The 27,808-nt window shown below is 52.3% G+C and overlaps 1 protein-coding gene across 2 annotated transcripts; it reads right to left on the reverse strand.

Moving 5' to 3' along the window:
• Nucleotides 1-1,880: 1,880 nt before the first annotated feature.
• On the reverse strand, nucleotides 1,881-27,808 carry GFUS (GDP-L-fucose synthase). Of its 2 annotated transcripts, none has more exons than XM_075272041.1 (11): nucleotides 27,721-27,808; nucleotides 17,617-17,770; nucleotides 14,655-14,769; nucleotides 14,103-14,231; nucleotides 13,956-14,029; nucleotides 13,543-13,676; nucleotides 13,386-13,450; nucleotides 7,430-7,496; nucleotides 7,273-7,352; nucleotides 6,798-6,897; nucleotides 1,881-2,346 (listed from the first exon to the last, which is right to left on the reverse strand). In XM_075272041.1, the coding sequence occupies exons 2-11, from the start codon at nucleotides 17,757-17,759 to the stop codon at nucleotides 2,291-2,293; spliced, it is 963 nt and encodes a 320-aa protein (XP_075128142.1). In that variant the 5' UTR covers nucleotides 17,760-17,770; nucleotides 27,721-27,808; the 3' UTR covers nucleotides 1,881-2,290. The 2 variants fall into 2 exon arrangements, with proteins under 2 accessions (XP_075128142.1, XP_075128143.1); XM_075272042.1 differs by having other exon boundaries at nucleotides 27,688-27,728.

The following is a 27,808-nucleotide window of genomic DNA, read 5'->3' on the forward strand; positions in this document are numbered from 1 at the left end:
TACATATGCTTATATATTTTACTGTTCTGCTACCTCCAGCTGGCTGCTCCTTCGCCCCCCAGTCTTGTGCATTTCCATAGAGGAAAAAAGTCCACAAAGGAAGCCTAAGCAGATTTCCTGTGAAAAGTGCTGCGGGAAAAAACGCGCTGGGTCGCTGCTGTGGGTTTTTCGCAGAGGACTTATTTTTGGCTACAGCCTTGACCTTGGCCTTAAGGAGTCTTTGATAAACCTTTCCCAGTTCTTGCTGTAGAGTCTGTGCTGCTCCTGTACATGGCCGGCTGTGATGCTGCCTATTATGTCTGTCACAGCCAGCTATGTACAGGGGCAGCGCAGTCTCTACCACAATAAGACAGTGAGCACTTTAACGAAGACTCCTTTAGAACGGAGATTAATTTTGCATTTTGGAAGCAACAGAGAAAATAAATCATTGCAGCGACGACTCCAGACTTTACCTCAGACTCCGCCTCCATGTTAAAAAGCCATCCTGTCCTGTGATGAACGAATTGAGCTGAAGATTTAAGGCTGATACAACGCCAGTCTCTTACTGGCTGATAAGAGAGACAACAAGTGCGTACGTTTTCTATATCTCTGTGAGTCCTTATACAGTGCAGTGCCCGGAGACTGCGAGCCCTTCTATCATGTACTGCTTGATATTGTGCAATTGCCTCTGACTACACCTGTGACCTTAGACTCCACCCCATGACCTCATGGAGGCAGCGTTACCACCCATTTTGTGTGATTTTGTTGTTGTTTGGAACACACACACACACACACACACTCTCTCACACGTACACGTATGTTTGTGTCTTGTATTACTGCATCATGTACACACTTGAGAAAGGGAGCGAAACCCAAAAGGTGTTGTGTGATGAAGGATTTCCGCTTGGCCCGGCGCCTCCTGCTCATTGGCTGCTGTATAAGGTCACAGGTGCAACACAAACTCACTGACACTGCTGTCATTTCATCTTTACATTGTACAATCTATCGTTGTGCAGCTCCAACAGGACACCTAGCGCTCCACACCCCGTACCTAGCGCTCCACACCCCGTACCTAGCGCTCCACACCCCGTACCTAGCGCTCCACACCCCGTACCTAGCGCTCCACACCCCGTACCTAGCGCTCCACACCCCGTACCTAGCGCTCCACACCCCGTACCTAGCGCTCCACACCCCGTCTCTAGCGCTCCACACCCCGTACCTAGCGCTCCACACCCCGTCCCTAGCGCTCCACACCCCGTCCCTAGCGCTCCACACCCCGTCCCTAGCGCTCCACACCCCGTCCCTAGCGCTCCACACCCCGTCTCTAGCGCTCCACACCCCGTCTCTAGCGCTCCACACCCCGTCCCTAGCGCTCCACACCCCGTCCCTAGCGCTCCACACCCCGTCCCTAGCGCTCCACACCCCGTACCTAGCGCTCCACACCCCGTCTCTAGCGCTCCACACCCCGTACCTAGCGCTCCACACCCCGTCTCTAGCGCTCCACACCCCGTACCTAGCGCTCCACACCCCGTACCTAGCGCTCCACACCCCGTCTCTAGCGCTCCACACCCCGTACCTAGCGCTCCACACCCCGTACCTAGCGCTCCACACCCCGTCTCTAGCGCTCCACACCCCGTACCTAGCGCTCTACACCCCGTCTCTAGCGCTCCACACCCCGTACCTAGCGCTCCACACCCCGTACCTAGCGCTCCACACCCCGTATCTCCACCTGTCGTGCTCCAATAGTTCTGTACCACAACTCTCAAAAAATTGCAGCATATAAAGTTGTGTGAGCAGCTCCATGGGCGAGGGGTGTGAGGTTTATTTCCTTACTGTATCCTTCTCTCATTAAAACAGGGACAAAAGACACAAAAAAGGAGAAAGAATTTATTTAGAGCCCGGACTACATTTCCGCAGGAGACTCCTCCCCCCACCGTGTCCTTGTACAGGCGGAGAACACAGCTGGAGCGGTCAGCAGGATGCACGGACATGGCGCTGCTGTATACAGGCTGCTGCGAGGACTCATGTGCTGCCTGTCCCATGTGGGACTTCTCCACCACTACCTGGTCCCTGCTCACTTAGTGACTGCCCCCTGCTGATCAGTCAGTGATTTGCTTAGATACATAGAATCCGTGAATACAAAAATCCCCAGTGACCCTTCACATCCGCACCGTGCGCCGCTGCTCTAAGTCCACAGTGACGGCTGATCCCACCGCTGACACCAAAAACCTAAGACCAATAATATCCTAATAGTCGCCCGGACTCTGCTGCGTCCACCAGCACTGGTACGGCTCACGCTCCTGCCATCCGATCACTTCCGGGCCTGGCTGTAGTTGGCGGTAAACCAGTCACATGTTTCCTGGACGGCTGAGGAGACAACAAAGTATCAACTGAGACCGACCGTCTTCACAAATAATCTGAGGGACATGTATCACTCGTTCTGTGTACAAATAGGCGGCCGGGAGGGGGGAAGAAGCGGCCGGGAGGAGAGTGGCGACAGGTAAGGAGGCAGCTGGGAGGCAGAGCAGGGGAGGAGGCGACCGGGAGGCAGAGTGGCGGCAGCGGGAGGTAAGGAGGAGGCGGCCGGGAGGTAGAGTGGCGGGGGAAAGAAGCGGCCGGGAGGGGGGAAGAAGCGGCCAGGAGGCAGAGTGGCGGCAGGTAAGGAGGCGGCCGGGAGGCAGAGCAGGGGAGGAGGCGACCGGGAGGCAGAGTGGCGGCAGCGGGAGGTAAGGAGGAGGCGGCCGGGAGGTAGAGTGGCGGCAGCGGGAGGTAAGGAGGAGGCGGCCGGGAGGTAGAGTGGCGGCAGCGGGAGGTAAGGAGGAGGCGGCAGCGGGAGGTAAGGAGGAGGCGGCCGGGAGGTAGAGTGGCGGGGGAAAGAAGCGGCCGGGAGGGGGGAAGAAGCAGCCAGGAGGCAGAGTGGCGGCAGGTAAGGAGGCGGCTGGGAGGCAGAGTGGCGGCAGCGGGAGGAGGCGGCTGGGAGGCAGAGTGGCGGCAGCGGGAGGAGGCGGCCGGGAGGCAGAGTGGCGGCAGCGGGAGGAGGCGGCCGGGAGGCAGAGTGGCGGCAGGTAAGGAGGCGGCCGGGAGGCAGAGTGGCGGCAGCGGGAGGAGGCGGCCGGGAGGCAGAGTGGCGGCAGCGGGAGGAGGCGGCCGGGAGGCAGAGTGGCGGCAGCGGGAGGAGGCGGCCGGGAGGCAGAGTGGCGGCAGCGGGAGGAGGCGGCCGGGAGGCAGAGTGGCGGCAGCGGGAGGAGGCGGCCGGGAGGCAGAGTGGCGGCAGCGGGAGGAGGCGGCCGGGAGACAGAGTGGCGGCAGCGGGAGGAGGCGGCCGGGAGGCAGAGTGGTGGCAGCGGGAGGAGGCGGCCGGGAAAAAAGCAGCCAGGAGGTAAGGAGGTGGACAGGAGGCAGAGCGGCGGGGGGAAAGAAGCGGCCAGGAGGCTAGGAGGCAGAGCTCCTAGAGGGGGCCCGGGAGGCAGAGTGGCGGGGGGAAAAAAGCGGCCAGGAGGGAGAGTGGCGGCAGCGACAGGTAAGGAGGTACCTAGGAGGCAGAGCGGTGGCAGCCGGGAGGAGGGGGCCCGGGAGGCAGAGCAGCGGTGGCAGCCGGGAGGAGGGGGCCCAGGAGGCAGAGCGGCGGCGGAAGGGGAGGAGGGGGCCCGGGAGGCAGAGTGGCAGGGGGAAAAAAGCGGCCAGGAGGGAGAGTGGCGGCAGCGACAGGTAAGGAGGCAACTAGGAGGCAGAGCGGTAGCAGGGGAAGAGGCGGCCGGAAGGCAGAGCGGCAGGTGATAAAATAGGCAGCTGGGAGGGGGAAGAAGCGGCCGGGAGGCAGAGTGGCAGCAGTGGCAGGTAAGGAGGCAACTAGGAGGCAGAGCGGTGGCAGCCGGGGAGGAGGGGGCCCGGGAGGCAGAGCAGCGGCGGCAGGGGAGGAGGCGGCCGGGAGGCAGAGTGGCGGCAGGTAAGGAGGCGGCCGGGAGGCAGAGTGGCGGCAGCGGGAGGAGGCGGCCGGGAGGCAGAGTGGCGGCAGCGGGAGGAGGCGGCCGGGAGGCAGAGTGGCGGCAGCGGGAGGAGGCGGCCGGGAGGCAGAGTGGCGGCAGCGGGAGGAGGCGGCCGGGAGGCAGAGTGGCGGCAGCGGGAGGAGGCGGCCGGGAGGCAGAGTGGCGGCAGCGGGAGGAGGCGGCCGGGAGGCAGAGTGGCGGCAGCGGGAGGAGGCGGCCGGGAGGCAGAGTGGCGGCAGCGGGAGGAGGCGGCCGGGAGGCAGAGTGGCGGCAGCGGGAGGAGGCGGCCGGGAGGCAGAGTGGCGGCAGCGGGAGGAGGCGGCCGGGAGACAGAGTGGCGGCAGCGGGAGGAGGCGGCCGGGAGGAGGCGGCCGGGAGGCAGAGTGGTGGCAGCGGGAGGAGGCGGCCGGGAAAAAAGCAGCCAGGAGGTAAGGAGGTGGACAGGAGGCAGAGCAGCGGGGGGAAAGAAGCGGCCAGGAGGCTAGGAGGCAGAGCTCCTAGAGGGGGCCCGGGAGGCAGAGTGGCGGGGGGAAAAAAGCGGCCAGGAGGGAGAGTGGCGGCAGCGACAGGTAAGGAGGTACCTAGGAGGCAGAGCGGTGGCAGCCGGGAGGAGGGGGCCCGGGAGGCAGAGCAGCGGTGGCAGCCGGGAGGAGGGGGCCCGGGAGGCAGAGCAGCGGTGGCAGCCGGGAGGAGGGGGCCCGGGAGGCAGAGCAGCGGTGGCAGTCGGGAGGAGGGGGCCCGGGAGGCAGAGCAGCGGTGGCAGTCGGGAGGAGGGGGCCCAGGAGGCAGAGCGGCGGCGGAAGGGGAGGAGGGGGCCAGGGAGGCAGAGTGGCAGGGGGAAAAAAGCGGCCAGGAGGGAGAGTGGCGGCAGCGACAGGTAAGGAGGCAACTAGGAGGCAGAGCGGTAGCAGGGGAAGAGGCGGCCGGAAGGCAGAGCGGCAGGTGATAAAATAGGCAGCTGGGAGGGGGAAGAAGCGGCCGGGAGGCAGAGTGGCAGCAGTGGCAGGTAAGGAGGCAACTAGGAGGCAGAGCGGTGGCAGCCGGGGAGGAGGGGGCCCGGGAGGCAGAGCAGCGGCGGCAGGGGAGGAGGCGGCCAGGAGGCAGAGCAGCGGCAGGGGAGGAGGGGGCCCAGGAGGCAGAGCGGCGGCAGGGGAGGAGGGGGCCCGGGAGGCAGAGCAGCGGCGGCAGGGGAGGAGGCGGCCAGGAGGCAGAGCAGCGGCGGCAGGGGAGGAGGCGGCCAGGAGGCAGAGCAGCGGCGGCAGGGGAGGAGGTGGCCAGGAGGCAGAGCGGCGGCAGGGGAGGAGGGGGCCCAGGAGGCAGAGCGGCGGCAGGGGAGGAGGCGGCCAGGAGGCAGAGCGGCGGCAGGGGAGGAGGGGGCCCGGGAGGCAGAGCAGCGGCGGCAGGGGAGGAGGCGGCCAGGAGGCAGAGCAGCGGCGGCAGGGGAGGAGGCGGCCAGGAGGCAGAGCAGCGGCGGCAGGGGAGGAGGTGGCCAGGAGGCAGAGCGGCGGCAGGGGAGGAGGGGGCCCAGGAGGCAGAGCGGCGGCAGGGGAGGAGGCGGCCAGGAGGCAGAGCGGCGGCAGGGGAGGAGGCGGCCAGGAGGCAGAGCGGCGGCAGGGGAGGAGGGGGCCAGGAGGCAGAGCGGCGGCGGAAGGGGAGGAGGGGGCCCGGGAGGCAGAGTGGCAGGGGGAAAAAAGCGGCCAGGAGGGAGAGTGGCGGCAGCGACAGGTAAGGAGGCAACTAGGAGGCAGAGCGGTAGCAGGGGAAGAGGCGGCCGGAAGGCAGAGTGGCAGGTGATAAAATAGGCAGCTGGGAGGGGGAAGAAGCGGCCGGGAGGCAGAGTGGCAGCAGTGGCAGGTAAGGAGGCAACTAGGAGGCAGAGCGGTGGCAGCCGGGGAGGAGGGGGCCCGGGAGGCAGAGCAGCGGCGGCAGGGGAGGAGGCGGCCAGGAGGCAGAGCAGCGGCAGGGGAGGAGGGGGCCCAGGAGGCAGAGCGGCGGCAGGGGAGGAGGGGGCCCGGGAGGCAGAGCAGCGGCGGCAGGGGAGGAGGCGGCCAGGAGGCAGAGCAGCGGCGGCAGGGGAGGAGGCGGCCAGGAGGCAGAGCAGCGGCGGCAGGGGAGGAGGTGGCCAGGAGGCAGAGCAGCGGCGGCAGGGGAGGAGGTGGCCAGGAGGCAGAGCGGCGGCAGGGGAGGAGGGGGCCCAGGAGGCAGAGCGGCGGCAGGGGAGGAGGCGGCCAGGAGGCAGAGCGGCGGCAGGGGAGGAGGGGGCCCGGGAGGCAGAGCAGCGGCGGCAGGGGAGGAGGCGGCCAGGAGGCAGAGCAGCGGCGGCAGGGGAGGAGGTGGCCAGGAGGCAGAGCAGCGGCGGCAGGGGAGGAGGTGGCCAGGAGGCAGAGCGGCGGCAGGGGAGGAGGCGGCCAGGAGGCAGAGCGGCGGCAGGGGAGGAGGCGGCCAGGAGGCAGAGCGGCGGCAGGGGAGGAGGCGGCCAGGAGGCAGAGCGGCGGCAGGGGAGGAGGCGGCCAGGAGGCAGAGCGGCGGCAGGGGAGGAGGCGGCCAGGAGCTAGAGCGGCGGCAGGGGAGGAGGCGGCCAGGAGGCAGAGCGGCGGCAGGGGAGGAGGGGGCCGGCTCTTTGCAGCGATTGGCTGTTACAGACAACCGGGTCTCAATGTTACTGATATTAATTATCCCATCTTATTATACAATGTAATTATTAACCCCTTCTCATCTCGGTCCTGTAATCGCTTCCTCCAGGTTCCTCGGTTATTCTTACTACTTTACCTTTCAGGCCCCGCTACACTTTGGGGATATCAGACAAGCGCCCCCCGCTGGTGAGACACTTACCCTGATGAAACGGTGTAAACTTGAAGTCAGGAAGATATTTGCGCAGTTTGCTGTTACTCGCCGTCTTCTTGAATTGTCCGTCAGATTTCGTGCTGTCAAACTGAGTGAGGGGGGTTAAGAGAAACAAGCGCTGTGTGCACAGACATGTAACATGACAAGGACACGGGGATAGAGCTGTCACTGCAACTGGGGCTTTAGATGTAACTGGAATATAACTGATCTGCTTGAAGTTCCGAATTTGACAGTAATATAAGAATTGTGACTGCAGCTCTGGATGTAAGTAGAGTCTGACACTTGTGACTGCAGCTCTGGAGTAGAACGTTTGTCATTGCAGCTTTGGTTGTGACAAGAGTTCAACTATGACGATTGTAGCTTTGGATGTGACTGGAGTATAAACAGCTGTGAATACAACTCTAGATGGGACTAATGTGTCGCCCCAGCTCAGGGAGGATCTGAAGTTTACAAATCAGGATACGAGAACTTCCCCCTTGAAGTCCATGGCGGACACGATACTCTCCGCAGCCTCCTTGATGGAAACCTCGTCCTCCTCTCCCACTGTAATAGACAGAGATCATTATATACAAGACACAGCGCCGATCCTACAGGTCACATGGTACACAGCCGAACCTCACCAGAGAGGATGATGGGAGACACCTCATCGTATTCCCGCAGCACCCAGATAAAGAGGCGGGCAAGATCCTGGAAGAAAGAGGAGCAGAATAGTGAGCGCAGCTCTGGAGTATAATACAGGATAAGTAATGTAATGTATGTACACAGTGACTGCACCAGCAGAATAGTGAGCGCAGCTCTGGAGTATAATACAGGATAAGTAATGTAATGTATGTACACAGTGACTGTACCAGCAGAATAGTGAGCGCAGCTCTGGAGTATAATACAGGATAAGTAATGTAATGTATGTACACAGTGACTGTACCAGCAGAATAGTGAGCGCAGCTCTGGAGTATAATACAGGATAAGTAATGTAATGTAATGTATGTACACAGTGACTGCACCAGCAGAATAGTGAGCGCAGCTCTGGAGTATAATACAGGATAAGTAATGTAATGTATGTACACAGTGACTGCACCAGCAGAATAGTGAGCGCAGCTCTGGAGTATAATACAGGATAAGTAATGTAATGTATGTACACAGTGACTGTACCAGCAGAATAGTGAGCGCAGCTCTGGAGTATAATACAGGATAAGTAATGTAATGTATGTACACAGTGACTGTACCAGCAGAATAGTGAGCGCAGCTCTGGAGTATAATACAGGATAAGTAATGTAATGTATGTACACAGTGACTGTACCAGCAGAATAGTGAGCGCAGCTCTGGAGTATAATACAGGATAAGTAATGTAATGTATGTACACAGTGACTGCACCAGCAGAATAGTGAGCGCAGCTCTGGAGTATAATACAGGATAAGTAATGTAATGTATGTACACAGTGACTGTACCAGCAGAATAGTGAGCGCAGCTCTGGAGTATAATACAGGATAAGTAATGTAATGTATGTACACAGTGACTGCACCAGCAGAATAGTGAGCGCAGCTCTGGAGTATAATACAGGATAAGTAATGTAATGTATGTACACAGTGACTGCACCAGCAGAATAGTGAGCGCAGCTCTGGAGTATAATACAGGATAAGTAATGTAATGTATGTACACAGTGACTGCACCGCAGAATAGTGAGCGCAGCTCTGGAGTATAATACAGGATAAGTAATGTAATGTATGTACACAGTGACCAGCAGAATAGTGAGCGCAGCTCTGGAGTATAATACAGGATAAGTAATGTATGTACACAGTGACTGCACCAGCAGAATAGTGAGCGCAGCTCTGGAGTATAATACAGGATAAGTAATGTATGTACACAGTGACTGCACCAGCAGAATAGTGAGCGCAGCTCTGGAGTATAATACAGGATAAGTAATGTAATGTAATGTATGTACACAGTGACTGCACCAGCAGAATAGTGAGCGCAGCTCTGGAGTATAATACAGGATAAGTAATGTAATGTATGTACACAGTGACTGCACCAGCAGAATAGTGAGCGCAGCTCTGGAGTATAATACAGGATAAGTAATGTAATGTATGTACACAGTGACTGTACCAGCAGAATAGTGAGCGCAGCTCTGGAGTATAATACAGGATAAGTAATGTAATGTATGTACACAGTGACTGTACCAGCAGAATAGTGAGCGCAGCTCTGGAGTATAATACAGGATAAGTAATGTAATGTATGTACACAGTGACTGTACCAGCAGAATAGTGAGCGCAGCTCTGGAGTATAATACAGGATAAGTAATGTAATGTATGTACACAGTGACTGCACCAGCAGAATAGTGAGCGCAGCTCTGGAGTATAATACAGGATAAGTAATGTAATGTATGTACACAGTGACTGTACCAGCAGAATAGTGAGCACAGCTCTGGAGTATAATACAGGATAAGTAATGTAATGTATGTACACAGTGACTGTACCAGCAGAATAGTGAGCGCAGCTCTGGAGTATAATACAGGATAAGTAATGTATGTACACAGGGACTGCACCAGCAGAATAGTGAGCGCAGCTCTGGAGTATAATACAGGATAAGTAATGTAATGTATGTACACAGTGACTGTACCAGCAGAATAGTGAGCGCAGCTCTGGAGTATAATACAGGATAAGTAATGTAATGTATGTACACAGTGACTGCACCAGCAGAATAGTGAGCGCAGCTCTGGAGTATAATACAGGATAAGTAATGTAATGTATGTACACAGTGACTGCACCAGCAGAATAGTGAGCGCAGCTCTGGAGTATAATACAGGATAAGTAATGTAATGTATGTACACAGTGACTGCACCGCAGAATAGTGAGCGCAGCTCTGGAGTATAATACAGGATAAGTAATGTAATGTATGTACACAGTGACCAGCAGAATAGTGAGCGCAGCTCTGGAGTATAATACAGGATAAGTAATGTATGTACACAGTGACTGCACCAGCAGAATAGTGAGCGCAGCTCTGGAGTATAATACAGGATAAGTAATGTATGTACACAGTGACTGCACCAGCAGAATAGTGAGCGCAGCTCTGGAGTATAATACAGGATAAGTAATGTAATGTATGTACACAGTGACTGCACCAGCAGAATAGTGAGCGCAGCTCTGGAGTATAATACAGGATAAGTAATGTATGTACACAGTGACTGTCCCAGCAGAATAGTGAGTGCAGCTCTGGAGTATAATACAGGATAAGTAATGTAATGTATGTACACAGGGACTGCACCAGCAGAATAGTGAGTGCAGCTCTGGAGTATAATACAGGATAAGTAATGTAATGTATGTACACAGTGACTGTACCAGCAGAATAGTGAGCGCAGCTCTGGAGTATAATACAGGATAAGTAATGTAATGTATGTACACAGTGACTGTACCAGCAGAATAGTGAGCGCAGCTCTGGAGTATAATACAGTGTAAGTAATGTATGTACACAGTGACTGTCCCAGCAGAATAGTGAGTGCAGCTCTGGAGTATAATACAGGATAAGTAATGTAATGTATGTACACAGTGACTGCACCAGCAGAATAGTGAGCGCAGCTCTGGAGTATAATACAGGATAAGTAATGTAATGTATGTACACAGTGACCAGCAGAATAGTGAGCGCAGCTCTGGAGTATAATACAGGATAAGTAATGTAATGTATGTACACAGTGACTGCACCAGCAGAATAGTGAGCGCAGCTCTGGAGTATAATACAGGATAAGTAATGTAATGTATGTACACAGTGACTGCACCAGCAGAATAGTGAGCGCAGCTCTGGAGTATAATACAGGATAAGTAATGTAATGTATGTACACAGTGACTGCACCAGCAGAATAGTGAGCGCAGCTCTGGAGTATAATACAGGATAAGTAATGTATGTACACAGTGACTGTCCCAGCAGAATAGTGAGTGCAGCTCTGGAGTATAATACAGGATAAGTAATGTAATGTATGTACACAGTGACTGCACCAGCAGAATAGTGAGCGCAGCTCTGGAGTATAATACAGGAGAAGTAATGTAATGTATGTACACAGTGACTGTACCAGCAGAATAGTGAGCGCAGCTCTGGAGTATAATACAGGATAAGTAATGTAATGTATGTACACAGTGACTGCACCAGCAGAATAGTGAGCGCAGCTCTGGAGTATAATACAGGATAAGTAATGTAATGTATGTACACAGTGACTGCACCAGAAGAATAGTGAGTGCAGCTCTGGGGTATAATACAGGATAAGTAATGTAATGTATGTACACAGTGACTGTACCAGCAGAATAGTGAGCGCAGCTCTGGAGTATAATACAGGAGAAGTAATGTAATGTATGTACACAGTGACTGTACCAGCAGAATAGTGAGCGCAGCTCTGGAGTATAATACAGGATAAGTAATGTAATGTATGTACACAGTGACTGCACCAGCAGAATAGTGAGCGCAGCTCTGGAGTATAATACAGGATAAGTAATGTAATGTATGTACACAGTGACTGCACCGCAGAATAGTGAGCGCAGCTCTGGAGTATAATACAGGATAAGTAATGTAATGTATGTACACAGTGACCAGCAGAATAGTGAGCGCAGCTCTGGAGTATAATACAGGATAAGTAATGTATGTACACAGTGACTGCACCAGCAGAATAGTGAGCGCAGCTCTGGAGTATAATACAGGATAAGTAATGTATGTACACAGTGACTGCACCAGCAGAATAGTGAGCGCAGCTCTGGAGTATAATACAGGATAAGTAATGTAATGTATGTACACAGTGACTGTACCAGCAGAATAGTGAGTGCAGCTCTGGAGTATAATACAGGATAAGTAATGTAATGTATGTACACAGTGACTGCACCAGCAGAATAGTGAGCGCAGCTCTGGAGTATAATACAGGATAAGTAATGTATGTACACAGTGACTGCACCAGCAGAATAGTGAGCGCAGCTCTGGAGTATAATACAGGATAAGTAATGTAATGTATGTACACAGTGACTGCACCAGCAGAATAGTGAGCGCAGCTCTGGAGTATAATACAGGATAAGTAATGTATGTACACAGTGACTGTCCCAGCAGAATAGTGAGTGCAGCTCTGGAGTATAATACAGGATAAGTAATGTAATGTATGTACACAGGGACTGCACCAGCAGAATAGTGAGCGCAGCTCTGGAGTATAATACAGGATAAGTAATGTAATGTATGTACACAGTGACTGTACCAGCAGAATAGTGAGCGCAGCTCTGGAGTATAATACAGGATAAGTAATGTAATGTATGTACACAGTGACTGTACCAGCAGAATAGTGAGCGCAGCTCTGGAGTATAATACAGTGTAAGTAATGTATGTACACAGTGACTGTCCCAGCAGAATAGTGAGTGCAGCTCTGGAGTATAATACAGGATAAGTAATGTAATGTATGTACACAGTGACTGCACCAGCAGAATAGTGAGCGCAGCTCTGGAGTATAATACAGGATAAGTAATGTAATGTATGTACACAGTGACCAGCAGAATAGTGAGCGCAGCTCTGGAGTATAATACAGGATAAGTAATGTAATGTATGTACACAGTGACTGCACCAGCAGAATAGTGAGCGCAGCTCTGGAGTATAATACAGGATAAGTAATGTAATGTATGTACACAGTGACTGCACCAGCAGAATAGTGAGCGCAGCTCTGGAGTATAATACAGGATAAGTAATGTAATGTATGTACACAGTGACTGCACCAGCAGAATAGTGAGCGCAGCTCTGGAGTATAATACAGGATAAGTAATGTATGTACACAGTGACTGTCCCAGCAGAATAGTGAGTGCAGCTCTGGAGTATAATACAGGATAAGTAATGTAATGTATGTACACAGTGACTGCACCAGCAGAATAGTGAGCGCAGCTCTGGAGTATAATACAGGATAAGTAATGTAATGTATGTACACAGTGACTGTCCCAGCAGAATAGTGAGTGCAGCTCTGGAGTATAATACAGGATAAGTAATGTAATGTATGTACACAGTGACTGTACCAGCAGAATAGTGAGCGCAGCTCTGGAGTATAATACAGGATAAGTAATGTAATGTATGTACACAGTGACTGTACCAGCAGAATAGTGAGCGCAGCTCTGGAGTATAATACAGGATAAGTAATGTAATGTATGTACACAGTGACCAGCAGAATAGTGAGCGCAGCTCTGGAGTATAATACAGGATAAGTAATGTAATGTATGTACACAGTGACTGTACCAGCAGAATAGTGAGCGCAGCTCTGGGGTATAATACAGGATAAGTAATGTAATGTATGTACACAGTGACTGTACCAGCAGAATAGTGAGCGCAGCTCTGGAGTATAATACAGGATAAGTAATGTAATGTATGTACACAGTGACTGTACCAGCAGAATAGTGAGCACAGCTCTGGAGTATAATACAGGATAAGTAATGTAATGTATGTACACAGTGACCAGCAGAATAGTGAGCGCAGCTCTGGAGTATAATACAGGATAAGTAATGTAATGTATGTACACAGTGACTGTACCAGCAGAATAGTGAGCGCAGCTCTGGGGTATAGTACATTAGAAGATGGTCTCACCAGAGAATAGATAAATTGCCGCCGCGGATTCCCGGTGCCCCAGATGGAGAGCGCGGTGCCGTTTTCTGCAATCACATTGTACATTTCCGTTATTTACCCCTTAGTGACTCCCAGGGATATGGGGCAGAGTCAGATAATGGCAGCAGGCAATGCTCACCTTTAGCCAGATACACTTTGTGGATGAGCCCCGGCAGCACGTGACCGTCCTCGATGTTGAAGTTATCATGGGGACCGAAGACATTGGTGGGAATGACGGAGGTGAACTTACACCCGTGCTGTTCATAATACGCCCTGGGGGAGGGGAGAGGTCACTGCACAGGCTGAAGCTTCAGACACTAAGTCCATACATTGTTATTTATACCATTCAGAGGACTGGGAAAGCTGGGTGATCATTCTGGTGGTGGGCGAGTCACTGGGAAACATATGAGGCTTCATTTGGGGGTCTCTCACATACTGGGCTCTACAGAAGCCCCCCCAGAGAAGTGAATCTGCAGCCCCCACTGATACAGACCATGGATTCCCAGTTACACCAGTACAAGCTATGACCACTGTGGTGGGATTAACCCTTACCTGTTCTGGACGTCAATCATTCTCTTGGCGTAGGAGTAGCCGAAGTTTGAGCTGTGCGGGGGCCCCAGGTGAATCTGCAGAGGGAGCGGGGTGAGAGCGGGTGTAGCAGGCAGCGGTTATATCACACGCGTGTCCTGGAGCACTTACCATGGTCTCATCGATGGGGTAGGTGGTCTTATCTGGGAAGATGCAGGTGGAGAGGCAGGAGACGACCTTCTGGACCCCCAGCTCGTAGGACGTATGCAACACATTGTCATTAATGTGCAGGTTATTCCTCTAAGGGAAAAAACAAGGTCAAATCTGAGGGGTCATATAATGGGGGGGGGGGGTCATGGAGGGCTCACCTATACAGGGCAAAAACTATTCACCCCCCCCCCCCCCCACACACACACACCTATGAGGGGTCTGCAGGGACTATACACGGAGGTAGGGATTACAGCACATTATTCATATCCCTGCAGTGTAAAGCATGGTGGGGTCAGCACTGAGGTCAGGAGGCCGCACTGCAACCAAAAACATTCACCCACCAGTCACAGCGCAGAGTCCTGCTAAAGCTGCATTCAAAAATCCTGCACTCCAGTCCCATCCAGAGCTGCGATCAGTGCACTATGGTGGATGTGGTGCATAGAACAACCTCTAGGGGGCGGTGACACTTACACTGACATATTATAGACCCTCGCGTGTTGTGGACCATCTTACCAGGAAGTCCAGGTTATATCTCATGTTCCGGAAAAGTCCGCCCACCATGGCCGCCAGGTGGATGACGTGCGTGGGTCTGTGCGTCTCAAAGAGCGCTCGAGTGTCTGACGCGTTCCTGCAAGTAGTGAGAGAACCGGAGAGGGCGAGAGGATGAGCGCGACACCAAAATACCGTACACAGCTGCGAGGAGCCGGCGGACAGCGCACATACACACCAGCGAGATGCAAGCGGACAGCTCCCATACACACCAGCGAGGAGCTCCCATACACACCAGCGAGGAGCCAGCGGACAGCTCCCATACACACCAGCGGGGAGCCAGCGGACAGCTCCCATACACACCAGTGCTGCTCCCATACACACCAGCGGGGAGCCAGCGGACAGCTCCCATACACACCAGCGGGGAGCCAGCGGACAGCTCCCATACACACCAGCGGGGAGCCAGCGGACAGCTCCCATACACACCAGCGAGATGCAAGCGGACAGCTCCCATACACACCAGCGAGATGCAAGCGGACAGCTCCCATACACACCAGTGCTGCTCCCATACACACCAGCGAGGAGCCGGCGCGCTGCGCCCATACACACCAGCGAGGAGCCAGCGGACAGCTCCCATACACACCAGCGAGGAGCCGGCGCGCAGCGCCCATACACACCAGCGAGGAGCCAGCGGGCAGCTCCCATACACACCAGCGAGCAGCTCTCATACACACCAGTGAGGAGCCAGCGGACAGCTCCCATACACACCAGCGGGGAGCCAGCGGGCAGCGCCCATACACACCAGCGAGGAGCCAGCGGACAGCTCCCATACACACCAGCGAGGAGCCAGCGGACAGCTCCCATACACACCAGCGAGGAGCCAGCGGACAGCTCCCATACACACCAGCGAGGAGCCAGCGGACAGCGCCCATACACAACAGCGAGGAGCCAGCGGACAGCGCACATACACACCAGCGAGGAGCCAGCGGGCAGCTCCCATACACACCAGCGAGCAGCTCTCATACACACCAGTGAGGAGCCAGCGGACAGCTCCCATACACACCAGCGGGGAGCCAGTGGGCAGCGCCCATACACACCAGCGAGGAGCCAGCGGACAGCTCCCATACACACCAGCGAGGAGCCAGCGGACAGCTCCCATACACACCAGCGAGGAGCCAGCGGACAGCTCCCATACACACCAGCGAGGAGCCAGCGGACAGCTCCCATACACACCAGCGAGGAGCCGGCGCGCTGCGCCCATACACACCAGCGAGGAGCCAGCGGACAGCTCCCATACACACCAGCGAGGAGCCGGCGCGCCGCGCCCATACACACCAGCGAGGAGCCAGCGGACAGCTCCCATACACACCAGCGAGGAGCCAGCGGACAGCTCCCATACACAACAGCGAGCAGCGCCCATACACACCAGCGAGATGCAAGCGGACAGCTCCCATACACACCAGCGGGGAGCCAGCGGGCAGCGCCCATACACACCAGCGAGGAGCCAGCGGACAGCTCCCATACACACCAGCGGGGAGCCAGCGGGCAGCGCCCATACACACCAGCGAGCAGCCAGCGGACAGCTCCCATACACACCAGCGGGGAGCCAGCGGGCAGTGCCCATACACACCAGCGAGATGCCAGTGGACAGCGCCCATACACACCAGCAAGGAGCCAGCGGGCAGCTCCCATACACACCAGCGAGGAGCCAGCGGACAGCTCCCATACACACCAGCGGGGAGCCAGCGGACAGCGCCCATACACACCAGCGAGATGCCAGCAGACAGCTCCCATACACACCAGTGCTGCTCCCATACACACCAGTGGACAGCTCCCATACACACCAGTGGACAGCTCCCATACACACCAGCGAGGAGCCAGCGGACAGCTCCCATACACACCAGTGCTGCTCCCATACACACCAGCGAGGAGCCAGCGGACAGCTCCCATACACACCAGCGGGGAGCCAGCGGGCAGCGCCCATACACACCAGTGAGGAGCCAGCGGACAGCGCACATACACACCAGCGAGGAGCCAGCGGACAGCTCCCATACACACCAGTGGGGAGCCGGCGGGCAGCTCCCATACACACCAGCGAGGAGCCAGCGGACAGCTCCCATACACACCAGCGGGGAGCCAGCGGGCAGCTCCCATACACACCAGCGAGGAGCCAGCGGACAGTTCCCATACACACCAGCGAGGAGCCAGCGGACAGCTCCCATACACACCAGCGAGGAGCCGGCGCGAAGCGCCCATACACACCAGCGAGGAGCCAGCGGGCAGCGCCCATACACACCAGCGAGATGCCAGCAGACAGCTCCCATACACACCAGCGAGCAGCTCTCATACACACCAGTGAGGAGCCAGCGGACAGCTCCCATACACACCAGCGAGGAGCCGGCGGGCAGCTCCCATACACACCAGCGAGGAGCCAGCGGGCAGCGCCCATACACACCAGCGAGGAGTCAGTGGACAGCTCCCATACACACCAGTGCTGCTCCCATACACACCAGAGAGGAGCCAGCAGGCAGCTCCCATACACACCAGTGGACAGCTCCCATACACACCAGTGAGGAGCCAGCGGACAGATCCCATACACACCAGTGCTGCTCCCATACACACCAGTGCTGTTCCCATACACACCAGCGGGCTGCTCCAATACACACCAGTGTTGAGCCATCAGACAGATCCCATACACACCAGTGCTGCTCCCATACACACCAGTGCTACTCCCATACACACCAGTGCTACTCCCATACACACCAGTGGACAGCTCCCATACACACCAGTGGACAGCTCCCATACACACCAGTGGACAGCTCCCATACACACCAGTACTACTCCCATACACACCAGTGGACAGCTCCCATACACACCAGTACTACTCCCATACACACCAGTGGACAGCTCCCATACACACCAGTGCTGCTCCCATACACACCAGTGCTTAGCCAGCAGGCAGCTCCCACAGACATTCTGCACTCACGTGAGGTCAGCATCCTTGGAAGATAAGAAGATCCATTCTTCGTCAGGCCGTCCCTCTCCATCTGCGACAACCTGCTTGATGGCTTTCCCCACCAGGCCGGAGCCTCCGGTCACCAGGATTCTCTTTGATTTAACATCTGCCATATTGAGTTATCCTGTAGGGAAACATCACAGGTCACGACCTTGCCCCTCACATGACATCACAGGTCATATTAATGAGCTTTCCACAGACCCTGACTGGTATATAAGGCTTTACTACTCCACCAACCCAGGTGTCAGTCTTTACCATACTTCTGGCATTCTATTCATGACCCAAGAGATTTACAATATACAGAGCTGTAGGTTCATGACACATATATATGGATGTGGCCACTTGTACATGTAGTCCCGCCCGGTCTGGGCTCTGTATTGTGTGAGGCCTTCCAGGGTGTTGTCCTCAGAGGCTGCAGGTGAGTTTCCAGGATGAGGGAGGAGACGCGACGACAGGTGCACAATAGAGCGGGCGCAGCGCAGGCCACCGGAACGACATAAACTGCGTCATAGTGAGCGCACAAGTTCCACCACTTTCTACAATCTGTACTATAATTTTTCCCCACAATGAAGATCTCGTGTCCCCTGCGCTGACACATTGTAACAAACTATGAAGACAGAGGACAAATCTCTGCGGATGATGTGTAACAGTCACAAACATGGAGAGAAACCTTACAGTGATGGAAACAGATCAGCGCATGAGAAACGGTTATCAGCTCATAAACTCCTAAATAGTCAGTCCATCCAGATATGTAGCACTACACCCGCTCCTCCTGCACAGGCGCAACACAGCCTGACCTGACACCGAATACAAGAGACAGGACAGGAGAGGCCGACTGTAGGACAGGGGAATACAATCTATTACTATCTGTTGTCAGCCATGTCAGGAGAGGAGAGGCCGACTGTAGGACAGGGGAATACAATCTATTACTATATGTTATCAGCCATGTCAGGAGAGGAGAGGCCGACTGTAGGACAGGAGAATACAATCTATTACTATATGTTATCAGCCATGTCAGGAGAGGAGAGGCCGACTGTAGGACAGGGGAATACAAGCTATTACTATATGTTATCAGCCATGTCAGGAGAGGAGAGGCCGACTGTAGGACAGGGGAATACAAGCTATTACTATCTGTTATCAGCCATGTCAGGAGGGGAGAGGCCGACTGTAGGACAGGAGAATACAATCTATTACTATCTGTTATCAGCCATGTCAGGAGAGGAGAGGCCGACTGTAGGACAGGGGAATACAATCTATTACTATCTGTTATCAGCCATGTCAGGAGAGGAGAGGCCGACTGTAGGACAGGGTAATACAATCTATTACTATCTGTTATCAGCCATGTCAGGAGAGGAGAGGCCGACTGTAGGACAGGGGAATACAATCTATTACTATCTGTTAACAGCCATGTCAGGAGAGGAGAGGCCGACTGTAGGACAGGAGAATACAATCTATTACTATCTGTTATCAGCCATGTCAGGACAGGCCGACTGTAGGACAGGGGAATACAATCTATTACTATCTGTTATCAGCCATGTCAGGAGAGGAGAGGCCGACTGTAGGACAGGAGAATACAATCTATTACTATCTGTTATCAGCCATGTCAGGAGAGGAGAGGCCGACTGTAGGACAGGGGAATACAATCTATTACTATCTGTTATCAGCCATGTCAGGAGGGGAGAGGCCGACTGTAGGACAGGGGAATACAATCTATTACTATCTGTTATCAGCCATGTCAGGAGAGGCCGACTGTAGGACAGGGGAATACAATCTATTACTATCTGTTATCAGCCATGTCAGGAGAGGAGAGGCCGACTGTAGGACAGGGGAATACAATCTATTACTATCTGTTATCAGCCATGTCAGGAGAGGAGAGGCCGACTGTAGGACAGGGGAATACAATCTATTACTATCTGTTATCAGCCATGTCAGGAGAGGAGAGGCCGACTGTAGGACAGGAGAATACAATCTATTACTATCTGTTATCAGCCATGTCAGGAGAGGCCGACTGTAGGACAGGAGAATACAATCTATTATCAGCCATGTCAGGAGAGGAGAGGCCGACTGTAGGACAGGGGAATACAATCTATTACTATCTGTTATCAGCCATGTCAGGAGAGGAGAGGCCGACTGTAGGACAGGAGAATACAATCTATTACTATCTGTTATCAGCCATGTCAGGAGAGGAGAGGCCGACTGTAGGACAGGAGAATACAATCTATTACTATCTGTTATCAGCCATGTCAGGAGGGGAGAGGCCGACTGTAGGACAGGAGAATACAATCTATTACTATCTGTTATCAGCCATGTCAGGAGAGGAGAGGCCGACTGTAGGACAGGAGAATACAATCTATTACTATCTGTTATCAGCCATGTCAGGAGGGGAGAGGCCGACTGTAGGACAGGAGAATACAATCTATTACTATCTGTTATCAGCCATGTCAGGAGGGGAGAGGCCGACTGTAGGACAGGAAAATACAATCTATTACTATCTGTTATCAGCCATGTCAGGAGGGGAGAGGCCGACTGTAGGACAGGAGAATACAATCTATTACTATCTGGTATCAGCCATGTCAGGAGAGGCCGACTGTAGGACATGGGAATACAATCTATTACTATCTGTTATCAGCCATGTCAGGAGAGGAGAGGCCGACTGTAGGACAGGGGAATACAATCTATTACTATCTGTTATCAGCCATGTCAGGAGGGGAGAGGCCGACTGTAGGACAGGGGAATACAATCTATTACTATCTGTTATCAGCCATGTCAGGAGGGGAGAGGCCGACTGTAGGACAGGGGAATACAATCTATTACTATCTGTTATCAGCCATGTCAGGAGAGGCCGACTGTAGGACAGGAGAATACAATCTATTACTATCTGTTATCAGCCATGTCAGGAGAGGAGAGGCCGACTGTAGGACAGGGGAATACAATCTATTACTATCTGTTATCAGCCATGTCAGGAGGGGAGAGGCCGACTGTAGGACAGGAGAATACAATCTATTACTATCTGTTATCAGCCATGTCAGGAGAGGCCGACTGTAGGACAGGAGAATACAATCTATTACTATCTGTTATCAGCCATGTCAGGAGAGGAGAGGCCGACTGTAGGACAGGGGAATACAATCTATTACTATCTGTTATCAGCCATGTCAGGAGAGGCCGACTGTATGACAGGAGAATACAATCTATTACTATCTGTTATCAGCCATGTCAGGAGAGGAGAGGCCGACTGTAGGACAGGAGAATACAATCTATTACTATCTGTTATCAGCCATGTCAGGAGAGGCCGACTGTAGGACAGGAGAATACAATCTATTACTATCTGTTATCAGCCATGTCAGGAGAGGCCGACTGTAGGACAGGAGAATACAATCTATTACTATCTGTTATCAGCCATGTCAGGAGAGGAGAGGCCGACTGTAGGACAGGGGAATACAATCTATTACTATCTGTTATCAGCCATGTCAGGAGAGGCCGACTGTATGACAGGGGAATACAATCTATTACTATCTGTTATCAGCCATGTCAGGAGGGGAGAGGCCGACTGTAGGACAGGGGAATACAATCTATTACTATCTGTTATCAGCCATGTCAGGAGAGGCCGACTGTAGGACAGGGGAATACAATCTATTACTATCTGTTATCAGCCATGTCAGGAGAGGCCGACTGTAGGACAGGAGAATACAATCTATTACTATCTGTTATCAGCCATGTCAGGAGAGGCCGACTGTAGGACAGGAGAATACAATCTATTATCAGCCATGTCAGGAGAGGAGAGGCCGACTGTAGGACAGGGGAATACAATCTATTACTATCTGTTATCAGCCATGTCAGGAGAGGAGAGGCCGACTGTAGGACAGGAGAATACAATCTATTACTATCTGTTATCAGCCATGTCAGGAGAGGAGAGGCCGACTGTAGGACAGGAGAATACAATCTATTACTATCTGTTATCAGCCATGTCAGGAGGGGAGAGGCCGACTGTAGGACAGGAGAATACAATCTATTACTATCTGTTATCAGCCATGTCAGGAGAGGAGAGGCCGACTGTAGGACAGGAGAATACAATCTATTACTATCTGTTATCAGCCATGTCAGGAGGGGAGAGACCGACTGTAGGACAGGAGAATACAATCTATTACTATCTGTTATCAGCCATGTCAGGAGGGGAGAGGCCGACTGTAGGACAGGAAAATACAATCTATTACTATCTGTTATCAGCCATGTCAGGAGGGGAGAGGCCGACTGTAGGACAGGAGAATACAATCTATTACTATCTGGTATCAGCCATGTCAGGAGAGGCCGACTGTAGGACATGGGAATACAATCTATTACTATCTGTTATCAGCCATGTCAGGAGAGGAGAGGCCGACTGTAGGACAGGGGAATACAATCTATTACTATCTGTTATCAGCCATGTCAGGAGGGGAGAGGCCGACTGTAGGACAGGGGAATACAATCTATTACTATCTGTTATCAGCCATGTCAGGAGGGGAGAGGCCGACTGTAGGACAGGGGAATACAATCTATTACTATCTGTTATCAGCCATGTCAGGAGAGGCCGACTGTAGGACAGGAGAATACAATCTATTACTATCTGTTATCAGACATGTCAGGAGAGGAGAGGCCGACTGTAGGACAGGGGAATACAATCTATTACTATCTGTTATCAGCCATGTCAGGAGGGGAGAGGCCGACTGTAGGACAGGAGAATACAATCTATTACTATCTGTTATCAGCCATGTCAGGAGAGGCCGACTGTAGGACAGGAGAATACAATCTATTACTATCTGTTATCAGCCATGTCAGGAGAGGAGAGGCCGACTGTAGGACAGGGGAATACAATCTATTACTATCTGTTATCAGCCATGTCAGGAGAGGCCGACTGTATGACAGGAGAATACAATCTATTACTATCTGTTATCAGCCATGTCAGGAGAGGAGAGGCCGACTGTAGGACAGGAGAATACAATCTATTACTATCTGTTATCAGCCATGTCAGGAGAGGCCGACTGTAGGACAGGAGAATACAATCTATTACTATCTGTTATCAGCCATGTCAGGAGAGGCCGACTGTAGGACAGGAGAATACAATCTATTACTATCTGTTATCAGCCATGTCAGGAGAGGAGAGGCCGACTGTAGGACAGGGGAATACAATCTATTACTATCTGTTATCAGCCATGTCAGGAGAGGCCGACTGTATGACAGGAGAATACAATCTATTACTATCTGTTATCAGCCATGTCAGGAGAGGAGAGGCCGACTGTAGGACAGGGGAATACAATCTATTACTATCTGTTATCAGCCATGTCAGGAGAGGCTGACTGTAGGACAGGGGAATACAATCTATTACTATCTGTTATCAGCCATGTCAGGAGAGGAGAGGCCGACTGTAGGACAGGGGAATACAATCTATTACTATCTGTTATCAGACATGTCAGGAGAGGAGAGGCCGACTGTAGGACAGGAAAATACAATCTATTACTATCTGTTATCAGCCATGTCAGGAGGGGAGAGGCCGACTGTAGGACAGGAGAATACAATCTATTACTATCTGTTATCAGCCATGTCAGGAGAGGAGAGGCCGACTGTAAGACAGGAAAATACAATCTATTACTATTTGTTATCAGCCATGTCAGGAGAGGCCGACTGTATGACAGGAGAATACAATCTATTACTATCTGTTATCAGCCATGTCAGGAGAGGAGAGGCCGACTGTAGGACAGGGGAATACAATCTATTACTATCTGTTATCAGCTATGTCAGGAGAGGAGAGGCCGACTGTAGGACAGGAGAATACAATCTATTACTATCTGTTATTAGCCATGTCAGGAGAGGAGAGGCCGACCGTAGGACAGGGGAATACAATCTATTACTATCTGTTATCAGCCATGTCAGGAGGGGAGAGGCCGACTGTAGGACAGGAGAATACAATCTATTACTATCTGTTATCAGCCATGTCAGGAGGGGAGAGGCCGACTGTAGGACAGGAGAATACAATCTATTACTATCTGTTATCAGCCATGTCAGGAGGGGAGAGGCCGACTGTAGGACAGGAGAATACAATCTATTACTATCTGTTATCAGCCATGTCAGGAGAGGCCGACTGTAGGACAGGGGAATACAATCTATTACTATCTGTTATCAGCCATGTCAGGAGAGGAGAGGCCGACTGTAGGACAGGGGAATACAATCTATTACTATCTGTTATCAGCCATGTCAGGAGAGGAGAGGCCGACTGTAGGACAGGGGAATACAATATATTACTATCTGTTATCAGCCATGTCAGGAGGGGAGAGGCCGACTGTAGGACAGGGGAATACAATCTATTACTATCTGTTATCAGCCATGTCAGGAGAGAAGAGGCCGACTGTAGGACAGGGGAATACAATCTATTACTATCTGTTATCAGCCATGTCAGGAGAGAAGAGGCCGACTGTAGGACAGGGGAATACAATCTATTACTATCTGTTATCAGCCATGTCAGGGGAGGAGAGGCCGACTGTAGGACAGGAGAATACAATCTATTACTATCTGTTATCAGCCATGTCAGGAGAGGCCGACTGTAGGACAGGGGAATACAATCTATTACTATCTGTTATCAGCCATGTCAGGAGAGGAGAGGCCGACTGTAGGACAGGAGAATACAATCTATTACTATCTGTTATCAGCCATGCCAGGAGAGGAGAGGCCGACTGTAGGACAGGGGAATACAATCTATTACTATCTGTTATCAGCCATGTCAGGGGAGGAGAGGCCGACTGTAGGACAGGAGAATACAATCTATTACTATCTGTTATCAGCCATGTCAGGAGAGGCCGACTGTAGGACAGGGGAATACAATCTATTACTATCTGTTATCAGCTATGTCAGGAGAGGAGAGGCCGACTGTAGGACAGGAGAATACAATCTATTACTATCTGTTATCAGCCATGTCAGGAGAGGAGAGGCCGACTGTAGGACAGGTGAATACAATCTATTACTATCTGTTATCAGCCATGCCAGGAGAGGAGAGGCCGACTGTAGGACAGGGGAATACAATCTATTACTATCTGTTATCAGCCATGCCAGGAGAGGAGAGGCCGACTGTAGGACAGGGGAATACAATATATTACTATCTGTTATCAGCCATGTCAGGAGAGGAGAGGCCGACTGTAGGACAGGGGAATACAATCTATTACTATCTGTTATCAGCCATGTCAGGAGAGGAGAGGCCGACTGTAGGACAGGGGAATACAATCTATTACTATCTGTTATCAGCCATGTCAGGAGGGGAGAGGCCGACTGTAGGACAGGGGAATACAATCTATTACTATCTGTTATCAGCCATGTCAGGAGGGGAGAGGCCGACTGTAGGACAGGAGAATACAATCTATTACTATCTGGTATCAGCCATGTCAGGAGAGGCCGACTGTAGGACATGGGAATACAATCTATTACTATCTGTTATCAGCCATGTCAGGAGGGGAGAGGCCGACTGTAGGACAGGGGAATACAATCTATTACTATCTGTTATCAGCCATGTCAGGAGGGGAGAGGCCGACTGTAGGACAGGGGAATACAATCTATTACTATCTGTTATCAGCCATGTCAGGAGAGGCCGACTGTAGGACAGGAGAATACAATCTATTACTATCTGTTATCAGCCATGTCAGGAGAGGAGAGGCCGACTGTAGGACAGGGGAATACAATCTATTACTATCTGTTATCAGCCATGTCAGGAGGGGAGAGGCCGACTGTAGGACAGGAGAATACAATCTATTACTATCTGTTATCAGCCATGTCAGGAGAGGCCGACTGTAGGACAGGAGAATACAATCTATTACTATCTGTTATCAGCCATGTCAGGAGAGGAGAGGCCGACTGTAGGACAGGGGAATACAATCTATTACTATCTGTTATCAGCCATGTCAGGAGAGGCCGACTGTATGACAGGAGAATACAATCTATTACTATCTGTTATCAGCCATGTCAGGAGAGGAGAGGCCGACTGTAGGACAGGAGAATACAATCTATTACTATCTGTTATCAGCCATGTCAGGAGAGGCCGACTGTAGGACAGGAGAATACAATCTATTACTATCTGTTATCAGCCATGTCAGGAGAGGCCGACTGTAGGACAGGAGAATACAATCTATTACTATCTGTTATCAGCCATGTCAGGAGAGGAGAGGCCGACTGTAGGACAGGGGAATACAATCTATTACTATCTGTTATCAGCCATGTCAGGAGAGGCCGACTGTATGACAGGAGAATACAATCTATTACTATCTGTTATCAGCCATGTCAGGAGAGGAGAGGCCGACTGTAGGACAGGGGAATACAATCTATTACTATCTGTTATCAGCCATGTCAGGAGAGGCTGACTGTAGGACAGGGGAATACAATCTATTACTATCTGTTATCAGCCATGTCAGGAGAGGAGAGGCCGACTGTAGGACAGGGGAATACAATCTATTACTATCTGTTATCAGACATGTCAGGAGAGGAGAGGCCGACTGTAGGACAGGAAAATACAATCTATTACTATCTGTTATCAGCCATGTCAGGAGGGGAGAGGCCGACTGTAGGACAGGAGAATACAATCTATTACTATCTGTTATCAGCCATGTCAGGAGAGGAGAGGCCGACTGTAAGACAGGAAAATGCAATCTATTACTATTTGTTATCAGCCATGTCAGGAGAGGCCGACTGTATGACAGGAGAATACAATCTATTACTATCTGTTATCAGCCATGTCAGGAGAGGAGAGGCCGACTGTAGGACAGGGGAATACAATCTATTACTATCTGTTATCAGACATGTCAGGAGAGGAGAGGCCGACTGTAGGACAGGAAAATACAATCTATTACTATCTGTTATCAGCCATGTCAGGAGGGGAGAGGCCGACTGTAGGACAGGAGAATACAATCTATTACTATCTGTTATCAGCTATGTCAGGAGAGGAGAGGCCGACTGTAGGACAGGAGAATACAATCTATTACTATCTGTTATTAGCCATGTCAGGAGAGGAGAGGCCGACCGTAGGACAGGGGAATACAATCTATTACTATCTGTTATCAGCCATGTCAGGAGGGGAGAGGCCGACTGTAGGACAGGAGAATACAATCTATTACTATCTGTTATCAGCCATGTCAGGAGGGGAGAGGCCGACTGTAGGACAGGAGAATACAATCTATTACTATCTGTTATCAGCCATGTCAGGAGGGGAGAGGCCGACTGTAGGACAGGAGAATACAATCTATTACTATCTGTTATCAGCCATGTCAGGAGAGGCCGACTGTAGGACAGGGGAATACAATATATTACTATCTGTTATCAGCCATGTCAGGAGGGGAGAGGCCGACTGTAGGACAGGGGAATACAATCTATTACTATCTGTTATCAGCCATGTCAGGAGAGAAGAGGCCGACTGTAGGACAGGGGAATACAATCTATTACTATCTGTTATCAGCCATGTCAGGGGAGGAGAGGCCGACTGTAGGACAGGAGAATACAATCTATTACTATCTGTTATCAGCCATGTCAGGAGAGGCCGACTGTAGGACAGGGGAATACAATCTATTACTATCTGTTATCAGCCATGTCAGGAGAGGAGAGGCCGACTGTAGGACAGGAGAATACAATCTATTACTATCTGTTATCAGCCATGCCAGGAGAGGAGAGGCCGACTGTAGGACAGGGGAATACAATCTATTACTATCTGTTATCAGCCATGTCAGGGGAGGAGAGGCCGACTGTAGGACAGGAGAATACAATCTATTACTATCTGTTATCAGCCATGTCAGGAGAGGCCGACTGTAGGACAGGGGAATACAATCTATTACTATCTGTTATCAGCCATGTCAGGAGAGGAGAGGCCGACTGTAGGACAGGAGAATACAATCTATTACTATCTGTTATCAGCCATGTCAGGAGAGGAGAGGCCGACTGTAGGACAGGGGAATACAATCTATTACTATCTGTTATCAGCCATGCCAGGAGAGGAGAGGCCGACTGTAGGACAGGGGAATACAATATATTACTATCAATCACAGATCCCCAGTAAATCGCATGATGACATCTCACCTGCTCCAGTCTCCGTCATTCAATCCCCAGGCTTCACTTCCGGGTGTGATGTGTACACTGCATGCCGGGAGATGTAGTCCAGACACAC

This window comes from Leptodactylus fuscus, chromosome 4 (assembly GCF_031893055.1).
Source record: "Leptodactylus fuscus isolate aLepFus1 chromosome 4, aLepFus1.hap2, whole genome shotgun sequence".
Classification (NCBI taxonomy): Eukaryota; Metazoa; Chordata; class Amphibia; order Anura; family Leptodactylidae; genus Leptodactylus; species Leptodactylus fuscus.